This window comes from Drosophila montana, unplaced genomic scaffold (genome assembly GCF_035044405.1).
Source record: "Drosophila montana isolate Dmon_TW-CO22-7 unplaced genomic scaffold, ASM3504440v1 contig_3733_1, whole genome shotgun sequence".
NCBI lineage: Eukaryota > Metazoa > Arthropoda > Insecta > Diptera > Drosophilidae > Drosophila > Drosophila montana.
The window spans coordinates 10,299,370-10,321,446 of NW_026998620.1; the positions used below are offsets into that span (position 1 = coordinate 10,299,370).

The window sequence follows — 22,077 nt, forward strand, 5'->3', positions numbered from 1 at the left end:
GCGTATCGAATTGTAACTGAGCCCGTTGCAAGCCGGTAAGACAAGTTTTAGCGCATTGCATCAGAGACGGGCCCCAAGCCAGCCAATATGATGTAATGCACACAAGCTGCACAAGCCGCACGCTGCACGCTGGCAAATCATCGAAAAACAAAACACACACACACAGATTAATGCAAAAAAAATAAATAAATACAAAAAAATATACAAATAAATTTAAATACAAAAATAAAATAAATTATACATAAACTGGGCAACGTTGCGGCCAGAACAAGCCTAGGCAGTAAGAGCGCTAACTGAATAATTTTTCATTTTAATAAATGCAGCATGTGGCTAAAAATAGCTCGGCCAGCAGCTTAAATGTTGCTGCACAGGTTGCCAACATGTTGCCAGCCACATGCGGCACGCCACGAGACCCGTTGCCCGCTGCACATTGCCACAGGTTGTGGCGGAAGTATTAGCCAAGTGCAGGACGCATTGCGGCCCATAGTTATGTGCAATTATCTTAATGCAAAACAAGCAAGAATGTTAATGGCTCAGAGTGCTCGCCCAGAAGATACCCTACAAAAAGCAACATCAAGCAATAATTTTAAAAAGTATTTAATTTTTATTAAAGTTTTAAATAAATAACGGCGATTATTTTAGCCTTTATTTAGTTATTTACAATAATGTAATGCAAAACAAGCAAGAATGTTAAAAGTTTAAAAAATAATTGTCTAGTAGATATCCTATTTTTCGATTTTGAATTATTTTTAGGAAGAACTGCAGCCTATCGTAATTTTTCGCATCATTGTATTTTAAATAAGCATTTGGAATATTTCCGAAACTTTTAAAGCGATTTTCAATAACTTTTTGGAATTATTGGTTTGTACAAGAAAGGAAGGAAAGATACCCTGTAAACTAGCTTTGCAGAGTTTGATGTTTATTAAACGATCTTTAAAAAAATATAAATTTAATTCCATAGCATGCTAAATTAAATAAAATAAATCACAAATACTGTTAAGTAAGCTGCTCTAATTTTGAGAGCATTGAGAGCTGCAATAGCTTCGCTCTCTCTCTCTCCTGTTACATGAATTTGCACAAATTGCACATACCCATCAAAGCTGTGGACTCTGCCTACTGGGTATAAACATTGTGTGCACTTTAGATAACAAATAAACGCTTCACATACTTTCATATCCGTACTTAGCTATATAGAATCATGTCTATAAATAGCAGATGCGCCAGGTATTATCACTGATTCATTGATTCATTCATAAAGCGCAGCTCAATAAACTCTACCTCTAATTGCCGGCCATGTGCAAGGTTCTAACTAACAGTGCCCAAATCGCTGAGCGAATACCACATCCGCTATACGGCGCGTAATTAATGATTGAAATTGTTATGTGCAAAATCCAGTACTCAATGGAAAAATAGCAAAAAGCGTGATTCAATGGGTGTCCAAATTGCTAAAATGACAATTGCTCTGTGGCTGGATGCGACGTTAATTGAATTTGGCGTTGAAATTTATGCGCATTCAAATCGCTTCATTTTTGGCCAGGAAGAGCGTGGACCAACCGAACGACCGACCGACCGAACGACGGACCGGCATACCGCCTGCGGCTAGATTCAACGCCAGCAATTGACATACAAAATGGGCCCGAAAAGCAGCCAAAAACCGCCTAAGCGCCACTTGAACGGCCAGTTTCAATAGCGGTCATTGTTGTTGTTGTTGTTGGTGCTGTTGCTGTTGCTGACCGGGTCTAAGACCCACAACCCAAACACAAACACTTGTCGGCGCTATCGTGAATTGAAGAGCTGCCGCAGCCGCCGCCGTTTTACGGGTCGCTGCCTTTGCCTCGCGTGCACTTTGGAAATGGGTCAAAGCAAATGTTTTGGCCAAAACAAAAAAAAAACACGCTAATGTTTCAATTGCTGCCGCTGCTGCTGTTGGCACTGCCGCTGCCACATGGAGCTCATGAAAATCTTTGATTATCCGGCATTGGCACGTTGCGTGCTTTTCGCCAATCGCCCAGTTGCACAATCAATTTAATCTCCAATCTCACAGGCTGATTTTTTGGCAACTGTTCGTTAGCAAATTGCAGATAAGCTCAAACACAAATTCACCTATATTGTTAGCATACACACGCACACACACGTACACACACTCACTAACCCGCAACACGGGCCATGCTTAGCTCTCATTTGCAATGCAGCGGAGTCATCGTCATCATCATCAGCATCAGCATCAACAGCAGCAGCAGCAGCAGCCGCAGCGTCATCGAAGGCATTTCACAATCTCAACCATCTCAACTGGCGGCAGGCTGTTAATTGGCTGTGCAGTCTGCTAAATTACCGTTAATCAGTTTGTTCTAAACTAATTTGACATTTTTTTTCGAGCCTTGCACTAATAGGTTGTCAGAATGGGTGTAAGTGTCATGGTTGCGAAAATATTTTAGCTATCTTTGTATATGAAAGGGCTATGCAAATATATTTAACAGTTTGAAGAATACCCTATAAAATATATATATGAAATATATATTCTCGAATATCATCAGCAGTTGTATGACGCATGAGTCCATCTGCTCTTGATAGTTTTAATCGAGGCTGCAAGCCCGGCTCACATCTATGTAATCAGGTTTTGGTTATGGTCTTGGGATTTCATATAACATCAAAACAAAAATATAAACATTTTATTTAATTTTATTTATTTTATAATTATCGGTGATCGATTAATGTTGTCTGTACCCAAATATGGTTTGGGTCCAATTTATTATCACTTTAGCTGGGTTTCACACAAAATAAGTTTATGTTCAACCAAACTATGTTTGGTAAAACATAAATTGTAATTCCGGGCTCGAACCGGTTCGGTTCAAAGCTTCGCCGCCTTGATTTGGACAGATTTTAAGATAACCCAAATATAAAGTTTAGATTATGTTATGGCATAAGTAACCACAAAATGTACATATTAATATATACTTCACACCTAATTACAGGGTATGTACTAGTCAAGAAGTCACACTCCGTTTGAGCACATGAAATACTCTTTGTTAGATTTCAAATTGATGTTGCAAATATTTGTGCAAAAAATCGACAGATTTCGCATCTTCCACTTCAGTTATTCTTTTGCCTTGCAGATTTGGTGTCATACTGCCCAGCAGATCAAATTGTTCTATGAAATAATATCACACAACATTCGTCACACAGCCACAAAACGACCTTCAGCAGCAGAGTTGGGGGAAAGCTACTAAAAACGCTTTCCAGTCCACATACATAGTATAGCTTATAAGCCCATAAGCCTTTTAGCTTTGCAATTGTTAAAACCCATGCGCCCAATTCTAACTGACAAAACAGCGTTAAGAAGCAAAAAAAAAACAAAAAACAAATAAATAAGAAAAGAAAGGTTTCTGAATTTGGCTGATGAAAAAGCTTTCACGTCAAACAAAAGGCAGAACCGAAATGCGCGCGGTTTTTGCTCTTGGCCCATGGCTGTCCGTTGGCCTGGTGTTTCGCTCATCTGTGGCTGGTTAATTTATCTCAATCGTATAATATTTAAATGAAAAACTCCGTCCAAGATGCGCATCCATTTAGCAGTGTGTGCCCAGCATAAATGGACACTATCCATGAAATGTATATATAAATAATATTTTTTGTTTTTAAGAAATTTCACGCGATTAGCATGTGAATCGATTGGCATTGGGCCAGCAGCAAATGGCACCTGATACAGGTGATTCGGCCGAACAGGCATTTAATTTGTGGTCTTATCAATGTTGGCAATGTTGTGCATATGTTTAATGCCTGTTTTGGTCGGCAAATTTATGCATTAATTAATAAAAGCTACCCAGTTCATTAACCCAAAACGGGCGATGGCGATTGTTGTTGTTGTTAACATATATCACAACTTTGCCTTAATTATTGTTGCTGTTGTTGTTATTGTTGTGGTTGCTGTTAGTTATAAATTCAGATTTATCGCCGCCTGGCGCTGTTTGTTTGCCATTTTTGGGTGTTAAGTGCTGAAAATACTTTAAAATTTACGTCTTAAAACAAAAGACTTAGAACACGAACTTGCTGAATATTTTGTGCGGCCGGCAGTATTGTCCGTTTGCTTCTGACTCAAAAGCAATCCAAATGTTCCGTAAATAAAGTAAAGAACACTTTAGTACATATACTTGCCACTGGTGACTATTTAAAGCTGACAGTGGGCAACCTCTTGCAGGTCGTTAGCCCTTTACATTTCTCTGTGCGTCAGGTGCCGAGCTACTTTTAAACGTCCACATGGGATAAGCATCTTGATAACGGTTCTATGATGGGAAGGGGATCATCTGGTCATCGCTCAAGTCAACGACTTGGGGCGTGGTGATACACAAATGTCGTTGTGAGCACCACTAATAGATTTGTCCCCTGCCAGCAAACGTTTTGTAATGCAAATTCATTTCGTAATCGTTATATAAATAGTTCTAGTAGCTACCCCGAGGAGTGGGGGAATAACGTAATATGGTAACACGCAGAAGCTGCTGACTCACGCAACATTCTAGTCATTCTGTCTCAGTTCCAGCAACTAGTTTTCTATGCAAATCCCCAGCCAAGGCAGTCCTAATCGCTTTTAACGAACAAACGAAGCGCCAAAAATAATACAAGATTTTACATAATAATAATTAAACAAATTTTTCGGAAAACAAATAAATACATCTATCTCATAAGTATTTAGATAAAGTGACAGGCAACAGCAACGTTCTGAAAGACCAAGAAACGATTTGCTGTTCGGTATTTTGGATGTTTCATGGTTATTTCGTTGTTTTTTTTGTGGGCTTACAAGGAATTCATTAATTTCTTTTATTTTAATATTTTGTCATCAATCAGAAATAACTTTCAACGCACGCCAATTTTAGAGCTCAATGAGCAACAGCATTATTGCTGTTGTGGATTATGTTTTGTTTTTGTATTTTTGTTGCTATTTTTTATTAATGACGCCAAATGCTCTACGAACTTCATTAATTGTTTTATAAATATGCAGAATTAATTAATTTAAAATGCTATTAATTACGCTTTAATAACTCACTTGAAACAAAGAAAGCAATCATATTTGGACAGTTCTTTCAAATTGCCAGCTATCGTTGAAGCCCAAAGAAGACTTTTGAAAGTGGCATTAGAAAGGTGCTGCAGCTGATTATAATTTTAGCAATTTAAAGCTTTTAATGGACAAAAGACAAAGCATTATCAATTATTAGTATGCAGATGTGCAGCTAGTAAACAAGGTATTAAGGAATAATTTTAAAACCAGGTCTGCAGAAAGTGCTGCGCAAAAAAGACAACTGATGTCATATGCCGCATTATAAGAAAGAAAATATATAGTATACGTTTTATAATTGATATGTTCTTGATCTTCGGCAAGCAGAGTTAAGCTTTTAAGCTTTGCGAACTTCAAGGATATGGGTTTCTTTTCGGTGATCTTCTTGATGATCTTTTGCAATAAAATGTTTATAACAATCGAAACATATATGCAATTTACTATATATAGATAAACTGATTTACAATCTCTAGCATACAAAACCCATTTCGTAAACCAATAAAACTCTGTGCGTTTTTAATTACTTTGAAATGGTCGTTACGCCCCCAATGTAGATGGCAATTCGTCTACGTCAGACAGGCACAATCTAAAAAGCGGGGCCCCCGGCGTGTGCTGTGTGGTTCTTCTGCTGGGTATTCCATTAAGTCTCTTGATGCGCTTTTGAGCTTCAACTGACCAAGACACGCATCATTTTATGCGACTTTGGGTTAATTAAGTCGCCAGGTGTTGCCAGCCGCGATGCCCGTACCAGTGCCCGTTCCCATGCCCATTGCCCATTGCCCGTTGCCCGTTGCCCGTTGTCCGTGTCGGCCCATGCCGTTGAGTGCAGCGCTTAAGTGGCCTAGTTAAACGCGACCAGAACAGAGAGCCACGAAATTGGTTTAACAAAGGCATGACGCCAACGCCACCGACGCGTCGATGGCAACGTGTCTGTCATCTTAAAAGATTTCCGACAAATGGGCAGAGGACAAATGTTGTCAAGCTGTGAAATTTGCAAATAGATTCGCAACAGTTAAGAAAAGCAGAAACAATGAACTTAACGTATTGTATTTGGCTGCGTGGGTCAAACCAAGATACTTTTGTATCTATATCTTTATGTATGTAGCTACACGCGTGTACTCGCCGTGAGCGTGTGTGTGTGTGTGTGTGTGTGTCGGCGCTCACGCTTAGCCGAGTTCTAATTAGCCATGCTAGGCACAGTTTGGTATTTGCTTTGTGCACAAGCAAAAATGTCAGCTGTGTCGCCCCCTCCTCGCCTTACCTTACATACAAATTAGAGCAAATACATAGAAATACTTACATACAAATAACAAATTGCCCGGCGCATGGTAACAAATGTACCGTTACGATTTGTAGAGAACTTTTCAAAATAAATGAAAACAAAACAAAAAAAAACTGCAAACTAGCCGGGAATGGGTTCGATTTTTATGAGTGCCCGAAACGCTTCACTAGGTGAAAAGTGAATGGCAGCCAGCAGCAGCAGCGCCACCGTCCCAATCCATTTCTATTCGAGTGTCCAAACCTAAAAAATAGATTTGAAGCGTGAGCAAAATTCAAATATTTCGAAAAACAATGCAAGCGCATGGCTCCAATTCAAATAATTGTACGCGATTATGATAAAATTATGAAATTAATGCAATTGGCCTTGACAGCCGCAAAATGTGGCCATGGGGCAGGGCCAGACACGGACAACAGCCGAAGAAATCAAAAAAAAAAAAAATTAATAAAAGAAAAACAAATGTTAACCTGGCTGCGTGCGTAAAAATCATGTCAATAGAAAAGCCATTAATAAGCCGTAGATATGAATGGGGCATCGCAGAGGCTAAAGGCGTGAGCTCTTGGATCGGACACTGCTCCCCCGGCAATGTGTGGGTGCTGCCTCGCCTCGAATGCTTGTCCGACGTGTTGGCCAATTAGCAGCTGTCAAATGTTGTTGACTCTCTGAGGCGACGACAATAGCCCTGACACTGGAGAAGAGCCAACAACTGCGCCGCCGCAACAACAGCGGTCCATCAAGCACACTCTTTGACAGCTGCACTTGAAATGGATTCGTATTCGGATTCGGATTTGAAGATTTGGAAAGCGTTTCCCTGCTTTGTACATTAATTTGGCGATGACGATGCCACAAGACACAGAACACAATTGAAGAGCTGAGTTGCAGCTGAGCCTGCATTTGTTTGAATCGCTTAAGCTTTTAATGAGACAACGGCAGACGTCGTTCTGTGGCATTCAAAGGAGATCAGCGCCTGCAGAGCTCGAAGAACTCTAACACATCCATTAAGAGCTGGCATTTGATGCGGCCGTTGAACCTTGAAATAGACCTTAACGAAAGAGAAAAACACACTCAGAACACACGCCATGCATGGGGAAGAAAAATATATATACATACATATATAAAGGCGATGTGAAACAAACGAAAATAAGTTACAAATGAAAAACTGGTTTGCTTTGGATTTGGCGAACTTAGAACCCTAAATCATCAGCCAAACAACTCTTACTCATATTAATAACAAAAAAAAAAAGCACACACAAATTATAAAAGAATACATCAAAAATTGCCCTGGGTAAAGTCTAGGAGAAGCCTCAGTGCGCTATCCAGAAACTCTCGAAAAATAGAACTCAAAATTAAGAATATATTATATATTTATATTATTTAGTATTTTATTGATAAACTTTTTATTTTATTTTGTTTTATTTTAAACTACAATTTAATAAATGAATATTTTACATTTACATGGAAGTAACTATGTTTTTATAAACCTACAAATTTGTGAACATGTGGATTAAGTACTAAAATAGCACTATAAGATCCTATTTAGATTTACTGCTAATTTTATTATCTAATATATGTTATTAAATAAAATTTAAAAACTAAACTAAAATATAAAATTACATATTTCTATTTTTATTTTCTTAATCGAAAAACAATATCAAAACCAATTAACACAAATATCATACAAAATAAGCTTAAGGCCGATCGGCTAAAAAACAAATAAGTAGCAGAACCATTTTATATCTTTAAATTTTCTGACCTAGCGGGAGAAGTATTTCAAAGCACAAACATTATCTTTTAGTTAACTACTCGCATAAAAATTCAGCTTTGCAGATCATACGGTTTGAGCTGTGCTATGATCATCAATCAGTCAGTCAGCAGAAACAGTTATATATATTTATCAGGTTTTTTTTATAAGTAAAAATTTCAATGTATCTAACAAACTATCATGCCCGACGCGCACACCCCACACTTGACAACTTAATGCCAGTCGAATCTCGTGTAATCATTGGGGGAATCGCTAAAGCGGATTCTAATGGCGTCTGGCAAACGGAAATATCGAAAAGCGCCTTAAACACAGCCAAGTCGGCCGACCCCAAAGACAGCGCCACCGCTTGCATAGGCAACTAACCGAATCTTGGATTTCTTGCATAGACCCAGACCGAATTCTAAGGCCGCTGATGCCAAAGCAGATTTCCTAGATTGCCAATAATCGCATATACAAAATATTATTTTTGACTAATTGTGCGTGTGTGTGTGTGTGTGTGTGTCTATGTTTGTGCTTGCGCTTGTGTGTGCAGTCGTGCGCGAGCTGGCGATGATTATGATGTGTGGAAGCCAGCTGAAGCTGGAGATCAGCAGCCTTGGAGCGTTTTGGTCGAAAACTAGCGTCGAATTCAATTAAACTTAAATACTTGTCGAATCAATTTGCCTCATAGATTTGTTTTTTAAACTGTTAAACACACTTACCCCGTATTTGTTTTGCATTGAGCCAGGTTTATTTAGCTGCGTTCGACCGCTCGACCGACCGTCCGAATGATGATCAACAACGGTTTTATGGCTAATTGCTTCCTTGAAGCCAGCTCTAAAGACGATGAGCGCGATTCGGGGTGTGGCTATGGGACCGGAAGTCGGAAGTGCATTTAAATACTCGCAGGTGTTCCTCTCGGATCAAATCCTTGGCCCACTACGTGACAGCCAGAGTAAGTGCTTAGATATTTTTTGGCGACATTTGCGCACGCGCATCGCCAACCAAATTTACGAGACTGCGACAAATGGGCGACAAATTATGCCAAAATGAAAAGAGGCGTGACCGCTTTGGCATTTATGCTCATTTTGCTTGCCTAGCAAATGCTTTCAACAGCGTTAAATTGTAAAACGGTAGTGCCTGTCCACGTACCACATGCCCCTGCCTAGCCCCACCGCCTAGCGTACAGCCGCGTTAACGATCTCGCGTAGGTGTTAGTTGATTTATTCGCGCGTTTTGCTGGCGTTTCTAATGCGACAATTACAGCTAGCAGTCGCCAGTTGCCAGATTCCTAGCCACTTGGCTGATTTATGGCGCCTCCAAGTAATTCACGAAGCTATTTGGGCATTTGGCACACACACACACACAAATACCCAGGCAGACGCCCCAAATAGGTAAAAGTTTTTGATTAGAACTTGTAGAATTGTATGAAGCGTCGCTTGCGGCTGGTTTGTTGAGTAAATATGTCAGACCCGACATGGGATAACCCTTAGAACGCCTTCAAGCATTTTGAGTAATTGGGCGTAAACTGGGGCTAAGCTACCGTGGGCTCAGTGGGGCACGCGGTCCCACTGTGGATCTCAGTGCCTCTCTTGGCCACAACCCGGGGCATTTGATTAATTTGGCCTGTCGAAACTGATGCAAATTTCGTTCCGTGTGTGTGTGCTTAGATGTTTGGCTGGCGGCATAGTAAAACCCGTAGCTGTTTACATTACGGTTCAGGTTCATTCATGGAATATCGACTGTAGTGTTATGTAAACACTCGAACGCGTAGCTCCAAATTCGCACAGCATTTTCAAAATGCAAAATCTATATTTATGCAAATTTCAAAACTCGCAAACAGAACCAAACCCAAACGAAATGCTCAGGGAAAAATTGAATCTTTCAAATATATTTACAGTTGAAGCGGCATCGTTGAGTGTTTTCTGTTTTTTTTTTTATTTCTTTTCTTTGGGTTTTTTTTTTGTTTTTAATTTTTGGTAGTCTTTTTTTGTTTTTTTTGCATTGGGTTGGGAAAGTGCCCCAAAGCCGGCGCGAAGTTCACTGAACCTCTCGCTCATATCGAATGATGTTTAGCGGCAGCAGCTGGTGGCACTCATTAAGGAAACATAATTCTAATTCTAATTCTAATCCCACTGCGGCTGAGACCGTTTGTCGGGAGTGTCTTTTTGCTTTTAATTATAATGCTTCAGTGCTGAGAAAAGTGAACTCAGGCCGCAGTTCAGTTGTTGCGTGCACAAATAGCTGGGTCGTCTCTGGGTCTGGCCAGGGCTCTGGATTTGGGCCTGTTGCGTTCGTCGCGGTCACCGTACGACGGTGTTTTTATCTAATCATCAGCATGCGATCGCCAGTCGACAAACCGACCGGCCACCGGCCAGCTATAAATGTTATGAATAAGCGAGCTTCGTTTTGGAGAGCTCCCTAGAAGAGCGTTTATAGTTTTATTCAACCAGCCACATAAAGTGCTGGCAGTTAAGTTGGCAAAGTGTTCTATTTCATTCTTTACCACTCTTTCGCTTTTTTTTATAAGTTCACCTCGTATTTGCACTGGTATCCGCTGTGTACCCACAATTTTTGGGGGTTTTATATAAATCACTGATGAAACGAGTGACAATAATTTATAGTAGCAGTTAAGCCTAGCTTGGGACGGTTTCGATGGAATCTCTTGGCTAGTTAGACGCACTTTTTCAAGTCTTTTCCTTAATAGCTTATACCCATTAAATATAGGTTGGGTATTATAAAGTTTTGCAAATGTTTGTAACAGACAAAACTTTATATATAACAATGTATTTGTCTGCATTAGCTAGAGACTCCCTAAAGAGGATGTATGAAGGTTCATCTATAATATAAAGACCTATGACTCCATCATATTAATCGTTCTAATTAATTATATTTTATGCATGAATAAATTAAGAATCGCATTGAACACTTGTCTCTATGACTCGCTTGCTCTCTTACTTGCTCTGGAGTAAGTTAAAATCAACACTCACTAGACCTTTCTATGCGACTCTCAGAAAGGTAACTAATGCTAGCAGAATTTCTAAAACTTAAAAAGGTTTAAGAGAGTTTCCTTTAGTTGACTATATGAGCTGCTAAAATTTCTAGCACCGACTTGAAGCAATTCTTTAGCTTATTACGACCTCATCGCTGCGATGACTTTGAGCACTTAAGCTAAAGAATGGGCATTTCCTGTCTTCTTCATCATCAACATCATTAAAAGCAAAAACAGCATCCAATAGCCGTCAAGAGCTTACAGTTTTATGAGTCCTGGCCACATAAACACACTAGACGGCCGAGCATACCATTTGGGCTTTTTGCCAATTCCTAGATGGGCATTATATGCGTTACGAGCTACAAGAAGATCCATTGCCGCTGGCTGCATTTAGAAAGAGTTTTTTATCAGATATGTTGTGTATTCCTTCTTTTTTTTTGTTTTTTTTTGTTGTTAATTCCCACATTTTGATTGCATCAATAAAAAATTCAACGTTGGCCCATGCCAGCGTTCAAGGCTTTTAATGAGCAGGGGAAAATTCTTGATTTTAGAACACACAGAAGGATTGACAATGAAAATGAGGTACAAACTAGAAGCCGGGTAACCCATGCGAAGGTAGTTTTATTTATAGCAGCACCTAAGTGTTGCCATTAAAAGTTTTCTGCCCGGTTACGTTGACTGTCTTTGGTAAGAAGCCACTGCCAATTAATTTGCAACAAGGCTTTGTCCAAACGCTGCTGCTGCAGCCCGACGCTGTCTGGGCGCCTTGATGAGAGGCGCCAAAGCGCCAACACCCCATGCTATATTTGCTCCATAGCATATATACCATATGCTATACAGCCTTAACCACCGCACCGCCGCACGTACTCAACATTCCTGTCAGATTTCTGGCCAAGCCACGCCAATGAGCCGTGCTAATTAATAATAATAAAAAACAAGCGAGAATGTCGATTTCCGCCACGCCGAAGATTAAATACGCTTTGTGTTAGAAGATCTTTAATACTATTCCCGCCCATTGTTCATATTATAGCCATTTAATATATAGGGTCCGATTAGGTCTGATAAGGTTTTGCAAATATGTCCGAACATCGAAAAACATATAACATTTAAAATAGTAGTCCGATGTTGAAAAGATTTCGGGCGGGAACTTTTCTTTGACCGATCGTTTCTATCTCATATAATAAAAATATGATCAAGAATATATTTACTCTATAGGCTTGGTTATCTCTTCTTCTGTTCGTAATACATTTTGTGAGTACATGAAAATAGCCTCTGGAAGGGTATAAAAACGTACGTGGAGCAGGAAGACATGGCTCGAGCCCTGGCTTAGGCTTTGGGCCATGTCGATGGTCTGGACGTTTATTTTTAGACAATAAACTGAACGATGCGGCAGTGCAGGCAACAGCATCCAACGGCTAATGGTAATGAGCTGCAGGCTATTTACAGTTTGGCTGCGGCCTTGCAGCGGGGTCTGCTGCTTCTTCTGCTGCTGCTGCTGCTGCTGCCGCCCCCTTTGGCTGGCCCGGGGCAAATTTATGGGCCAGCATCAATCTGTTGGCTTAATGCTGCTGCGTCTTGATTAGCATGCTACGGCATGGTCCAGGGTCGTGGTAGATGGGGGTATAAAGGGGCTACCGCAACCCCCAAAAAGCACAAAGCGCCGTTGAATGGCCTTCAACGTCCTTGACTGTGCATTTAGCTATCGGAACGGGTCTGTAATTATATTTATTTGCTTATTATTGAGCCTCTCCATTGTTGTTGTTGTTGTTTTTGTTGTTGTTGTTTATTGTTTTTATTGCTTTTATAGCTCACGTTTTGAGCGCTCACCGAATATTGTAATTGACGTGAATAATGCGATGCGAATCTCTCAGACGCTCATCTACGTTGGCCATACTATGTCTAACTATTAGCAAACAATTTGTATTGTCTGATAGTTAATCATTTCTAACGTCATCGATTTATTTATAAATAATATTATTACCGCCCCAATACATTAGTTCATTTATTATGTATGTTGAAATGCGTTGTTTATGCTAATTGCGTATGTGGCTACTGCTAAATGGGCCAAGTTAGTAGCCAGGCCACAAGGACAGGCTGTAATTATATAGAAGTACCCGTACAGAGTTGGACAAAGGCACACCATGAATAGAGTGCTCCAGGCGTTGAGAGACAACCAAGTAGTATGCAAAGCCCCCTTGCAATATTCAGCAGCATTGCCCAATATAAAAGAGATATGTGCGAGATATATAAAATAATAAACTAGGTAATCTTTTAAGGTACTTTGTGCTCAGATTCTGTGCGTGAAGACAAACGAAATCAAAAAGTCATCATCGCACGATAGATGCCCGGGCACCCAGTTTCATAGAGGGATCGGATCTTGAGCAGCGTGCACGTGTGAATGTGCCTAATGAGTATTCAATTGCTGCAGAAAGCAGCCGAATACAACGCATAAATGCTATTTCGAAAGACATTACAGATCGATGGATGCGAACTTCGATTAGCAAAAAAATATATAATAAAAAAAAAGGGAAAAAAAATAGAATCAAAAATTATTGAAGAACTGCGGGACACTTGAAAAGCAAACTGAAGAACCATGCTCAGCGAAATTAGAAAGAAGTGCGCCAATGAATTGGGGTCAATAGGAAATGAAAAGTGAAATTTCACTTAAAGCTTACCAAAGACCGATTGCCTTTTGTTCCACACACACACACACACACAGACGACCACATTTTGGGGGTATTGGCAAAAGGAACTGGCAATTTAAATATCATTAATTTTTGGGTTAAGCCTTTGTGTTGAGTACTTGAAAATTGCCACCGTGTAATCAGACTTTGACAGCAACAAGAGTGCCTCCAGGCAACAACTGTGCCGATCTGATGGCCACGTTAAAAACCAATGAAACGTGTAAAGAAATTGACCAGCTATTGATATAATTGGGTATAATATATTTGACATGCTGCAGCTATGATTATGTCCAAGCCAAGCGCTTAATCAGTTTATTTTAATATGATCCAATAGAATAATTTCGAAGAAAGTTTCCAATTCTTCTGAGACAAGATAATAATGTTGAGGGAACACATTTAGAAAGTTTCTTATAATATTATTTAATTTAACCATTGACAGCAATTTTAGAAAATATAAAAAATACCATGAATATGTGAGTATAGGCAGAGTTAAGGCTTATTATATTGCCAACACAACTTGTAAACATAGTTAATACTTTTAACTACAGCATAAAATGCTGTAGTGTTACTTGATTTTATGAGAATCGCATAGAAGGACATCATTAACATGGTGGCTTGATGCAGCGCAGCGGGAAGTAAACTTTCTCTGCGGTTGGTTTAAGAGGAAAAATCGTAATCTTAACATTAAATTTTAAACGTCCCATCTTAATCCATTTTCGTTCTGTGAAAATATAACGAATTTTTTATACTTGCACCCATTGTGAATCACGATCAACTAACGAAAAAAAAACTTTCGCACATGCAGAATTAGTCCCTAATTTGACATCCAACCAAAAAGGAGAAGCTCGTCTTTAATGCATTTCCCAGATCAGAAGAAACAGACAATAGTATTACATGCATGCCGCCACAAATAAGTTTAAAGCAGTATATATATATTCTTGGAATGATTTACTTTTTAGTAAACGTTAGAATACAACTTAAGCCCATAAAAGAAGTTTACCTCAGTTGCAGCCATCACAAAGATGTATGCAAACAACACATGTCTGGCAAGGTTATTGGTAAGCTTTCTGAATAATTTTTGTTAACATTTTTCAATAAGTAATAAAAGTTAATAACTATTAATTATGCATGTTTTGTGTAAATTGTACAAAAAAAAAAATGCTTGTCAAATGCTTTACGATATAATCAATTAGCACGATTTATGTTGCACTTGCTGCCACAAAGCTTGCCACCCGGCGGCAGTTCCGCTCGTTCCAGCTGCGGCTCCAAGTACCTGGACTAGCCTCAAGCGTGACTCATCTAAGAGACGTTCAGCAGCATCCATTGGTAAACACAGAGTTCGTGCTAAACGAGACCTTCTGCAGTTTGGGTTGACGCATTGGAACCTGCGACTCAGTCGAGATGAACAAAAAAAAACCAATACTAAAAAAAAGTACAGCCACAAAAAATGGAAGAAATAAAATAAGCCCAGAAGGGAAATACTCGCATGTAAAACCAAAGTTTGACGTAATTAAAAAAGGGTGCGTGGAACGGCAATGGAGTAACATGGGCTTTTGTGTGTACTTAAGCCATAAAATCCAACGGCAACAACAACCACAGTAAAAACTGAATAAAAATAACGAGCTAATAAAAGCGCCACAGCAACAGGTGTGAATATGTGTGTGTGTGTGTGTATGTGTGTGCTGAAAGGGCCGAGTTGGCACATTAAATTTGTTGCGGCTGATGACGCGACAACAACATTGCTATCAATGAACAATGAGTATTAATTTTCATAAATAATCACATTAAAAATATTACTTATAAGATTTGTTGTTGTTATTGTAGTTGTTGTTGCTGTTGCTGTGGTTTTTGCATTGGTTAGCTAGACAGAGGCTTGAGTCATCTTTAACATGGTTAAAAACGTATTATTGAAGACGGAAATGAATGCCAGGAAAAAAAAACAACGAAATTGTATACAAATACGCAAATAAAAAAACGTTATGCATGGAGGTAAACAGCTGCCAAAGAATAAATTAAATTTATTATAAGACCCAGGCACAGGCGCTGGCCAACACTAGACGGGCAGGCAGGTGCGCGGGCAGGCGGCGAGGCGGTCGTTCTGGACTGGCAGAAGAATCTTTACACACATCAACATCTTAGCTGTGTTTAAATTTAAACACTGAGCTCAGCTATTCTGGCATGCCAGCACCATAACCCGAAGATAGCTGCGAAAGGCCTTATCAGCTTACGACTGTTTCTATGGGGCTTACTTTCCATCACAGCATAGTCGTAGTAGCTGGAACTGAACTGGTCTCAAATTACTGCCAAAGCGTACAGTATTTCATTTGTTTTTTATATACCCTGTACACATTTAAGTGGGGCATAATAAAGCTGTGCCAATGTATGTTGCCGACCGACCAGTCCGTTTTTTAAATTTTTGAATAGTTGTGGGACCCCATATTATACATAATTTCCTCTTTAGCAGAAATCGATTAATATCGATTTCAATCACTTCCTCTTTGAAAATACCAAATTTCAAATATAGGTTCACAGTTTGTTTAGAAGGCTTAGAAATATTTCATTTATGAATATCTCGCTGTTCCTCCTAAAATAAAATCAGTGATAGATCCCTACTTTTTTGTTTCAAACCTTCTTCTTGCTCTGCAAATTGTATAACGAACTCACATTAGTGCATAGTTTAGTGTATAGGGTATTCTCTAGTCGAATACAATCGACTAGAGCACTCATTAGTTTTTTACCTCCTTTTTTTAGTTTTCAACAACAATTTGGCAAACAAAACATTTGCGACGCGACCAAAAAATGATAAATGATGCGCAGTTCTGCAGTTGCCCAAAAAATAGTTGTGTTTAACGTATGTTTTAATAAAGCTTAACTAATTAAACACACTCGCACACACACACACACACACACAAGCAGGTGTGAGCTTAAGCACACAGGTAGTACATATTTGCGTGATATAATATAAAAAATATAATATATAATATAAAAAATTTATTAAATTTGTAGTTTATATTATAAAACATAATAATTAAACAAATATTGCATCAAATTTGGCATTTGAGGTTTTTGAACTTGTCGAAGGACGGAAATAAAAAACTATATTTTCAACGCATCAACATTGACGAGCTAGTTAATGATAGTTTATATTAATAGAGATGTCTAAATCTTAACTTTAAGCTCAGGGTGAATCCATGCATGGCATTAAAACTACAAGAAAACTTCCACTAATGCGCCGTTAGATTGCTGAGGCAGGGTGAATTGTTCTTGAATAGATCCGCAAGGGTAAACAAATTCAGATAGGTGGACAGAAATGTGGCCAATAAGCCAAAGATCAACACTCCCATGGTGCAGGATATGTCGCATTCCAAGCGATGCAACAGACGCACCAGACGCAGCCAACAGCCTTGCGTTGTATGCGGCTTGGCCGCCACCAAAAGCGGCTCCATTTCCAGCTCAATGGGATCGTAGTTGAGATCCAGCGGCAGGCTGCCATAGCTGGCCTCGGCAGCAATTCGCTGATGCACGCGCTCCATGCGCCGAATGCGACGGTACAGCAAGGGCGGCAGAATAAACACCAAGGGACCAGTGATAGTGCCACCAACCACATCCATGAGCGTATCAAAGCTGGGCACAAACTCGGCCACGAGCACCTCCAGGGCCAGCACACAGGAACGTATTAGAATGCGTTTGCAGGAAAGAGCTAAAAATGAAAGAGGTTAAGACACTGCTAGAGACTGGACTATCATTCCTTGACTCACACTCGGGCAACTTGAAGAAGTTCTCGATCTGCAGAAACATGGCCGAGCTGGCCACAGTCACCGAGAAGCACAGCTGCAGCGACATCAGTATCAGCATCACATAGAAGGGCACGCTGGTGGGAAGCGAGTGCAGCAGATTGCTGGCAATCAGGGCTCCGAACTTGTAGGCGGCTATGATGGCACCAACAATGGCCACACTGCAAGTGACTAAACAGATTGAGATCAACGTGTTGCGGCATTTAGTCCAATAAGTCCAACATGTCTCCACTTACTGGCAATGCCAACGAGCGCCGCCCAGGACACTTGCGATTTGCGTTTCATATCAATTTGCAGCGTCAGCAGCATGGGATGGATGTCGAACTGGAAGGCCAGAATGCTGTAGCTGCTCAGGATAGTCAGAAAACCAGGTAGCTCTGTAAAACCAAAACCAATATATACATATTCATTGATATTATTTAGTCGGGGGCTTGCGCACCCATCGAGATTCCTTGAAAAGGTGCTCCAATCGCAGGCGCATCGAGCAGGCAATACCAAAGCAGCCCCACAATTATAATCAACACACAAGCGGCTATAATGGCCAGGCCTCTGATAGATGAGAAAATAAAGAAAAATGTTAACTAGCTGAGAATAATTACACTCGGATTGCAGAAGATTCAATACCCTTGCAGACATATACAAAAGTTACTTAAGCACCTTTATATGAAAATAGTTCGATATTGAAAGTATTTTACTCAGATTTTATGAAGCACGGTATTTGTTAGATAGTTAAGTTATCTTGAAAAATAAAACAGTTGTTCAAAAACATCCTTAATTTTCGACAGCTCTATAAGTATTAGTCCAAATTAAATAAATATTTCCTAATCTCATTATTTTTGAGTATACTAAGAATGTCCATCAAAACATATAAGATTTTCTTCTCAACAACGAGAATATGGTCTCAAATTCCAGGTGTATGGATGTTGGATTATTTTAGGCGAAGAGCATAGTTGACAAAGTAAGGTTGATTATAACTATATATTATAAAATTCTGTTTCTGTTCTGTTCTCTGCTCAAATTAATCGTTCGCTTTACAAATTTTTTATGGAAGGTATATAATGTAGTGTTCCAGTCCTACCACATGCAACTAATTTAAAGATATATTGCAATAGCCTTAAAATTAAGAGAATATTTTCATTTGAATTTTTGGAAGCAGTCAGACGACTACATAAACGTAAATGACTATATCCACTCCCTACGGCAACTTGCTCAAGAACAAATATACATAATTAAATCGGATATGTCTCCTATGATGCATTAGGACCTAAAATGCCATTGCATGTAAAAAGATCGTATTACCGCATGTGCTTGGGACTGCCAAGCCACATGAGTGGACAGATTACGAGACCCACAACAATGGCCCAATAGCAGTAGGAGATATTGTACTGGCCAGCGCTCATGCGGAGCACGACGGCCTCCAGATTCTCGGCAGCCATGACAATGGTGGGCACAGCCATGGCAAAGATGCTCAGGTCCAGCAGCACCGATACCAACAGGCTCACATAGGGTCCATAGGCCAGTTCTGCGAGTGCAGCATAAGGGTAGTTGCGTTTCTGCAGTATCGAGGGATCCAAATACTCGGCCATAGTCCAGCATTGCGACAGCAGAAAGGATGTGTACATTTGCAGAAAGATGATGGACAAAACTAGCAGCAAGCCAAAGTAACCCAGGCGAACCAGCAGTGAGGGCAGCGTCAAAAACGGAAAGATACCAAACAGGTCCACCACATAGAGAATGGCAATGAACAAGGAAAGGCTCTCCGGCTCATCCTCGTAGGCACGAAAGTGCGGCAAGGCGCTGAACCGAGAGCGTCGCAAAAATGGTAGCTGATCGTGTTGATGCGACGGCTTCAGCAGCACGGGCGAATGGCGCTTGGGCAACGCAAAGGACGGTGCTCGAGAGGGGCGTGGCGGGGGCTTGACATTAGAACGCCGAAAGAAAAACATTCACTCAAGCTACGAACCAAACGCGGCGACTGAAAGCGCGCAACTGATGGTGCTTCCAAGTCCAGAATCAAGCAATGCCAAGCAGCTTGCAACAGTTTGTCACATGATATGCCAACTGGGCAAGGGTGTGCAGCAACTGGGAAGCCCTCTCGATGCAATGTCAATGCACGTAGCAAGAACGCGCTTCAATAGAAAGTAGCAAGTTCAATGCCTTCCAGTTGATGGACTGACCCAAAGAGGAGAAAGAAATGAGCCTTCTTGTCACTAGGAGTTAAGCCACATTTAACCAGTAAATAACATTTATTTATTTTTACAATATGATATCTACAACACCAAAAACATAGTCCATTGTAAGTATCCAGCCTGTATTAATCCGTAATTTCTCGTTTGAGCACTTCAGACCTGCTGCACTTGGGCAATCTTCTGTTTCTTGGCCTGCGTTTGCTGCAAGAGTTTCGATTGATATCATTAGCTAAGCTCTATAAATGTAACATCTTTTACTTGCCTCCAAGGCGTCGTTGCTGCCGTTGTCTTTGGCCTGTACTGTTATGACCTGCACGGCCTGACCCGGTCCTGAGCGGTTCAGGAGCAGCTTGGTGGTGGCCCGTGTCGTTTCGCCACAGCAAAAGACGCGTGCTGTCTGCTGCCTAAGCGGACTGTCCGATTCATCCATTAGCTGTTCCGATTGATCATTGTCCAATTTCACTGAATTCTTGTTATTATCCATGTAAACGCGATTGAAATTCAAACGATTTGGACGCACTGCATCCGTTATATACTTACTACAATCCATCATAAATGTATGCGTGTCAGTACAACAACAACAACAACAAGTTATAGCGTGTTATATGAATGGGTTATTCTTTCAAAGAAATTGGGTGCAACCTAAGCTGATACGTACACTGGAACACCATAAACCAGCAGGCGTATAAGAAGTGTACATAAGTGTAGTTATGTATTAACAAAAGAGTGTATATTTACATGCAAGAGTAAGAAAATTGGCAAACTATAAATTTAAAAATTTCTATTATGAATTCTCTGCTTTTGCACACTCACACTCCATGAACAGGCGCCACTGCACGAGTAGATCTTGAGTTGATTGCTGATAGTGGTTATATTGTTGCTGATGGTGGTTTTGGTGTTGGTGGTGCTCCTGCGTTTGTTGATCTGTTGGTGCTATTTCTAAATGGTGCAAGGTGCAGTGCAGACAGCGTCATGATTTGCCCTCAGGCGGAGTATCCTGCCTTCAGTATGAAATCATTGCAAAAGAGAGAATTACAAATAGTTGGTTGTGTTGCAATTGCATGGTCGCTATGTTCTGGCAGAGTGTGGCTGAGTGTCGATGGCAGTGTCAGGATGCAGCAAGGGGCTCTAACTAAGTCCAATCAGTGTACGTATCAAGTTTTAAGCGTGGTGCCAAAAATGAATGAATTGTGGGCTGAACAAACGTTGGCACTTACGATTTCACATTGTACAACCCCTGACGGTTTATATAACTGAGCACCAGCTCATCTAGAAGGTACTTGACCGATTCACCTCGATTTAGGAGACGGCGCACCAGAGAAGAGCTGACTTCGTTGGGCACCCAGTTTGTAATAAGCGTTATGTTGCGCTACAAAATTAAATGGGTATTAATATAAGCATTTCGTTTAGCATTTTGCACACTCACCTGATATTTGGTTAGAATATCCGATTCAAATATGAATTTCTCAGGATTTGAGCCACAGCGGGATATGACAACTAGTCCATGGTTCGCAACAATTTCTTCAATCTAGTAGAAACTTGGAATTATTTATTATTTCTCAGCTAAGCAACAAGTGTCTTACATCCTCGTTGGCCCACAAACCGGGCACTGCAAAAGATTCTAGTAAATCGGCGCCACATAGCAGCTTTAGACTTATGGGATCACGACGTTCGCGAAGACCGAGTGGCAACCAACCAGGTAGTAGGCCATTTTGCTCCTCATCGCCCGGCGAGTTGATATAGTTGTTTAAGTAGTTCTGGTGATGCTGCAGCACGGATTGTGTGCGCATCCATTGCGGCTGGTGTACCTCCCAGTCGGATAAACGTATCCAGTTGGAGGTCTGAACCGCAAGCTTTATCATGGCGCAGCGATCCATCGAAGGCGCCAGTCCTTTCTTGCCATAGGAATCATGTGTGGGTGATATAATGCCACCCACAACCTTATGTGTACCACGAAGCTCAAAGTAATCTCGTGCTATCTCTGTTTAACATGAGATTCAATGTCAATGTCAATATCGATTATCACCGGGCCGTCGTAAACAAATTACTTACCGAACAAACGCAAATGCATAGGCGTTGGAGGGCTAAAGCATCCACACGCTATGAGCGCTACGCGTGGCAACATACAGGTTTTTTCCTCAATGAAGCCGGACATTTGCCTTAATAATGGGCAGGAGCCACCGAAACGTATATTAGTAATTCAATAACTTCCTCGTCTTAAGTAATTTCGCCATCTGTTTACGCCGCACCACAACCTCTCTATTCGCTGCACAGTCGATATATTTATTATCGTGAGCTGCCAACCTGTGCAAATATGAGCAAGTTTGTACTTATTCGATAAGTTTCAGAACTCG

At 40.4% G+C, this 22,077-nt stretch overlaps 2 protein-coding genes across 5 annotated transcripts; both read right to left on the bottom strand.

The window, feature by feature from the left end:
* Window positions 1–16,790: 16,790 nt before the first annotated feature.
* mah (mahogany) lies at window positions 16,791–19,480 on the bottom strand. Its single transcript, XM_064695046.1, has 5 exons — window positions 18,834–19,480; window positions 17,974–18,083; window positions 17,771–17,911; window positions 17,499–17,705; window positions 16,791–17,440 (listed from the first exon to the last, which is right to left on the bottom strand). Exons 1-5 carry the CDS (start codon window positions 19,478–19,480, stop codon window positions 16,965–16,967), a joined length of 1,581 nt encoding a protein of 526 aa, XP_064551116.1. The 3' UTR covers window positions 16,791–16,964.
* Window positions 19,481–19,761: 281 nt separating this feature from the next.
* On the bottom strand, window positions 19,762–21,992 carry Nmnat (nicotinamide mononucleotide adenylyltransferase). Of its 4 annotated transcripts, XR_010437645.1 has the most exons (7): window positions 21,776–21,992; window positions 21,307–21,704; window positions 21,150–21,251; window positions 20,941–21,092; window positions 20,537–20,724; window positions 20,264–20,382; window positions 20,077–20,192 (listed from the first exon to the last, which is right to left on the bottom strand). XR_010437645.1 is itself a non-coding variant. In XM_064695050.1 (6 exons), exons 1-6 carry the CDS (start codon window positions 21,876–21,878, stop codon window positions 19,877–19,879), a joined length of 1,080 nt encoding a protein of 359 aa, XP_064551120.1. In that variant the 5' UTR covers window positions 21,879–21,992; the 3' UTR covers window positions 19,762–19,876. The 4 variants fall into 4 exon arrangements, 2 of the variants coding, with proteins under 2 accessions (XP_064551120.1, XP_064551121.1); XM_064695050.1 differs by lacking the exons at window positions 20,264–20,382; window positions 20,537–20,724 and adding an exon at window positions 19,762–19,924 and having other exon boundaries at window positions 19,986–20,262; XR_010437644.1 differs by having other exon boundaries at window positions 20,143–20,382.
* Between the last annotated feature and the right edge of the window lie 85 nt (window positions 21,993–22,077).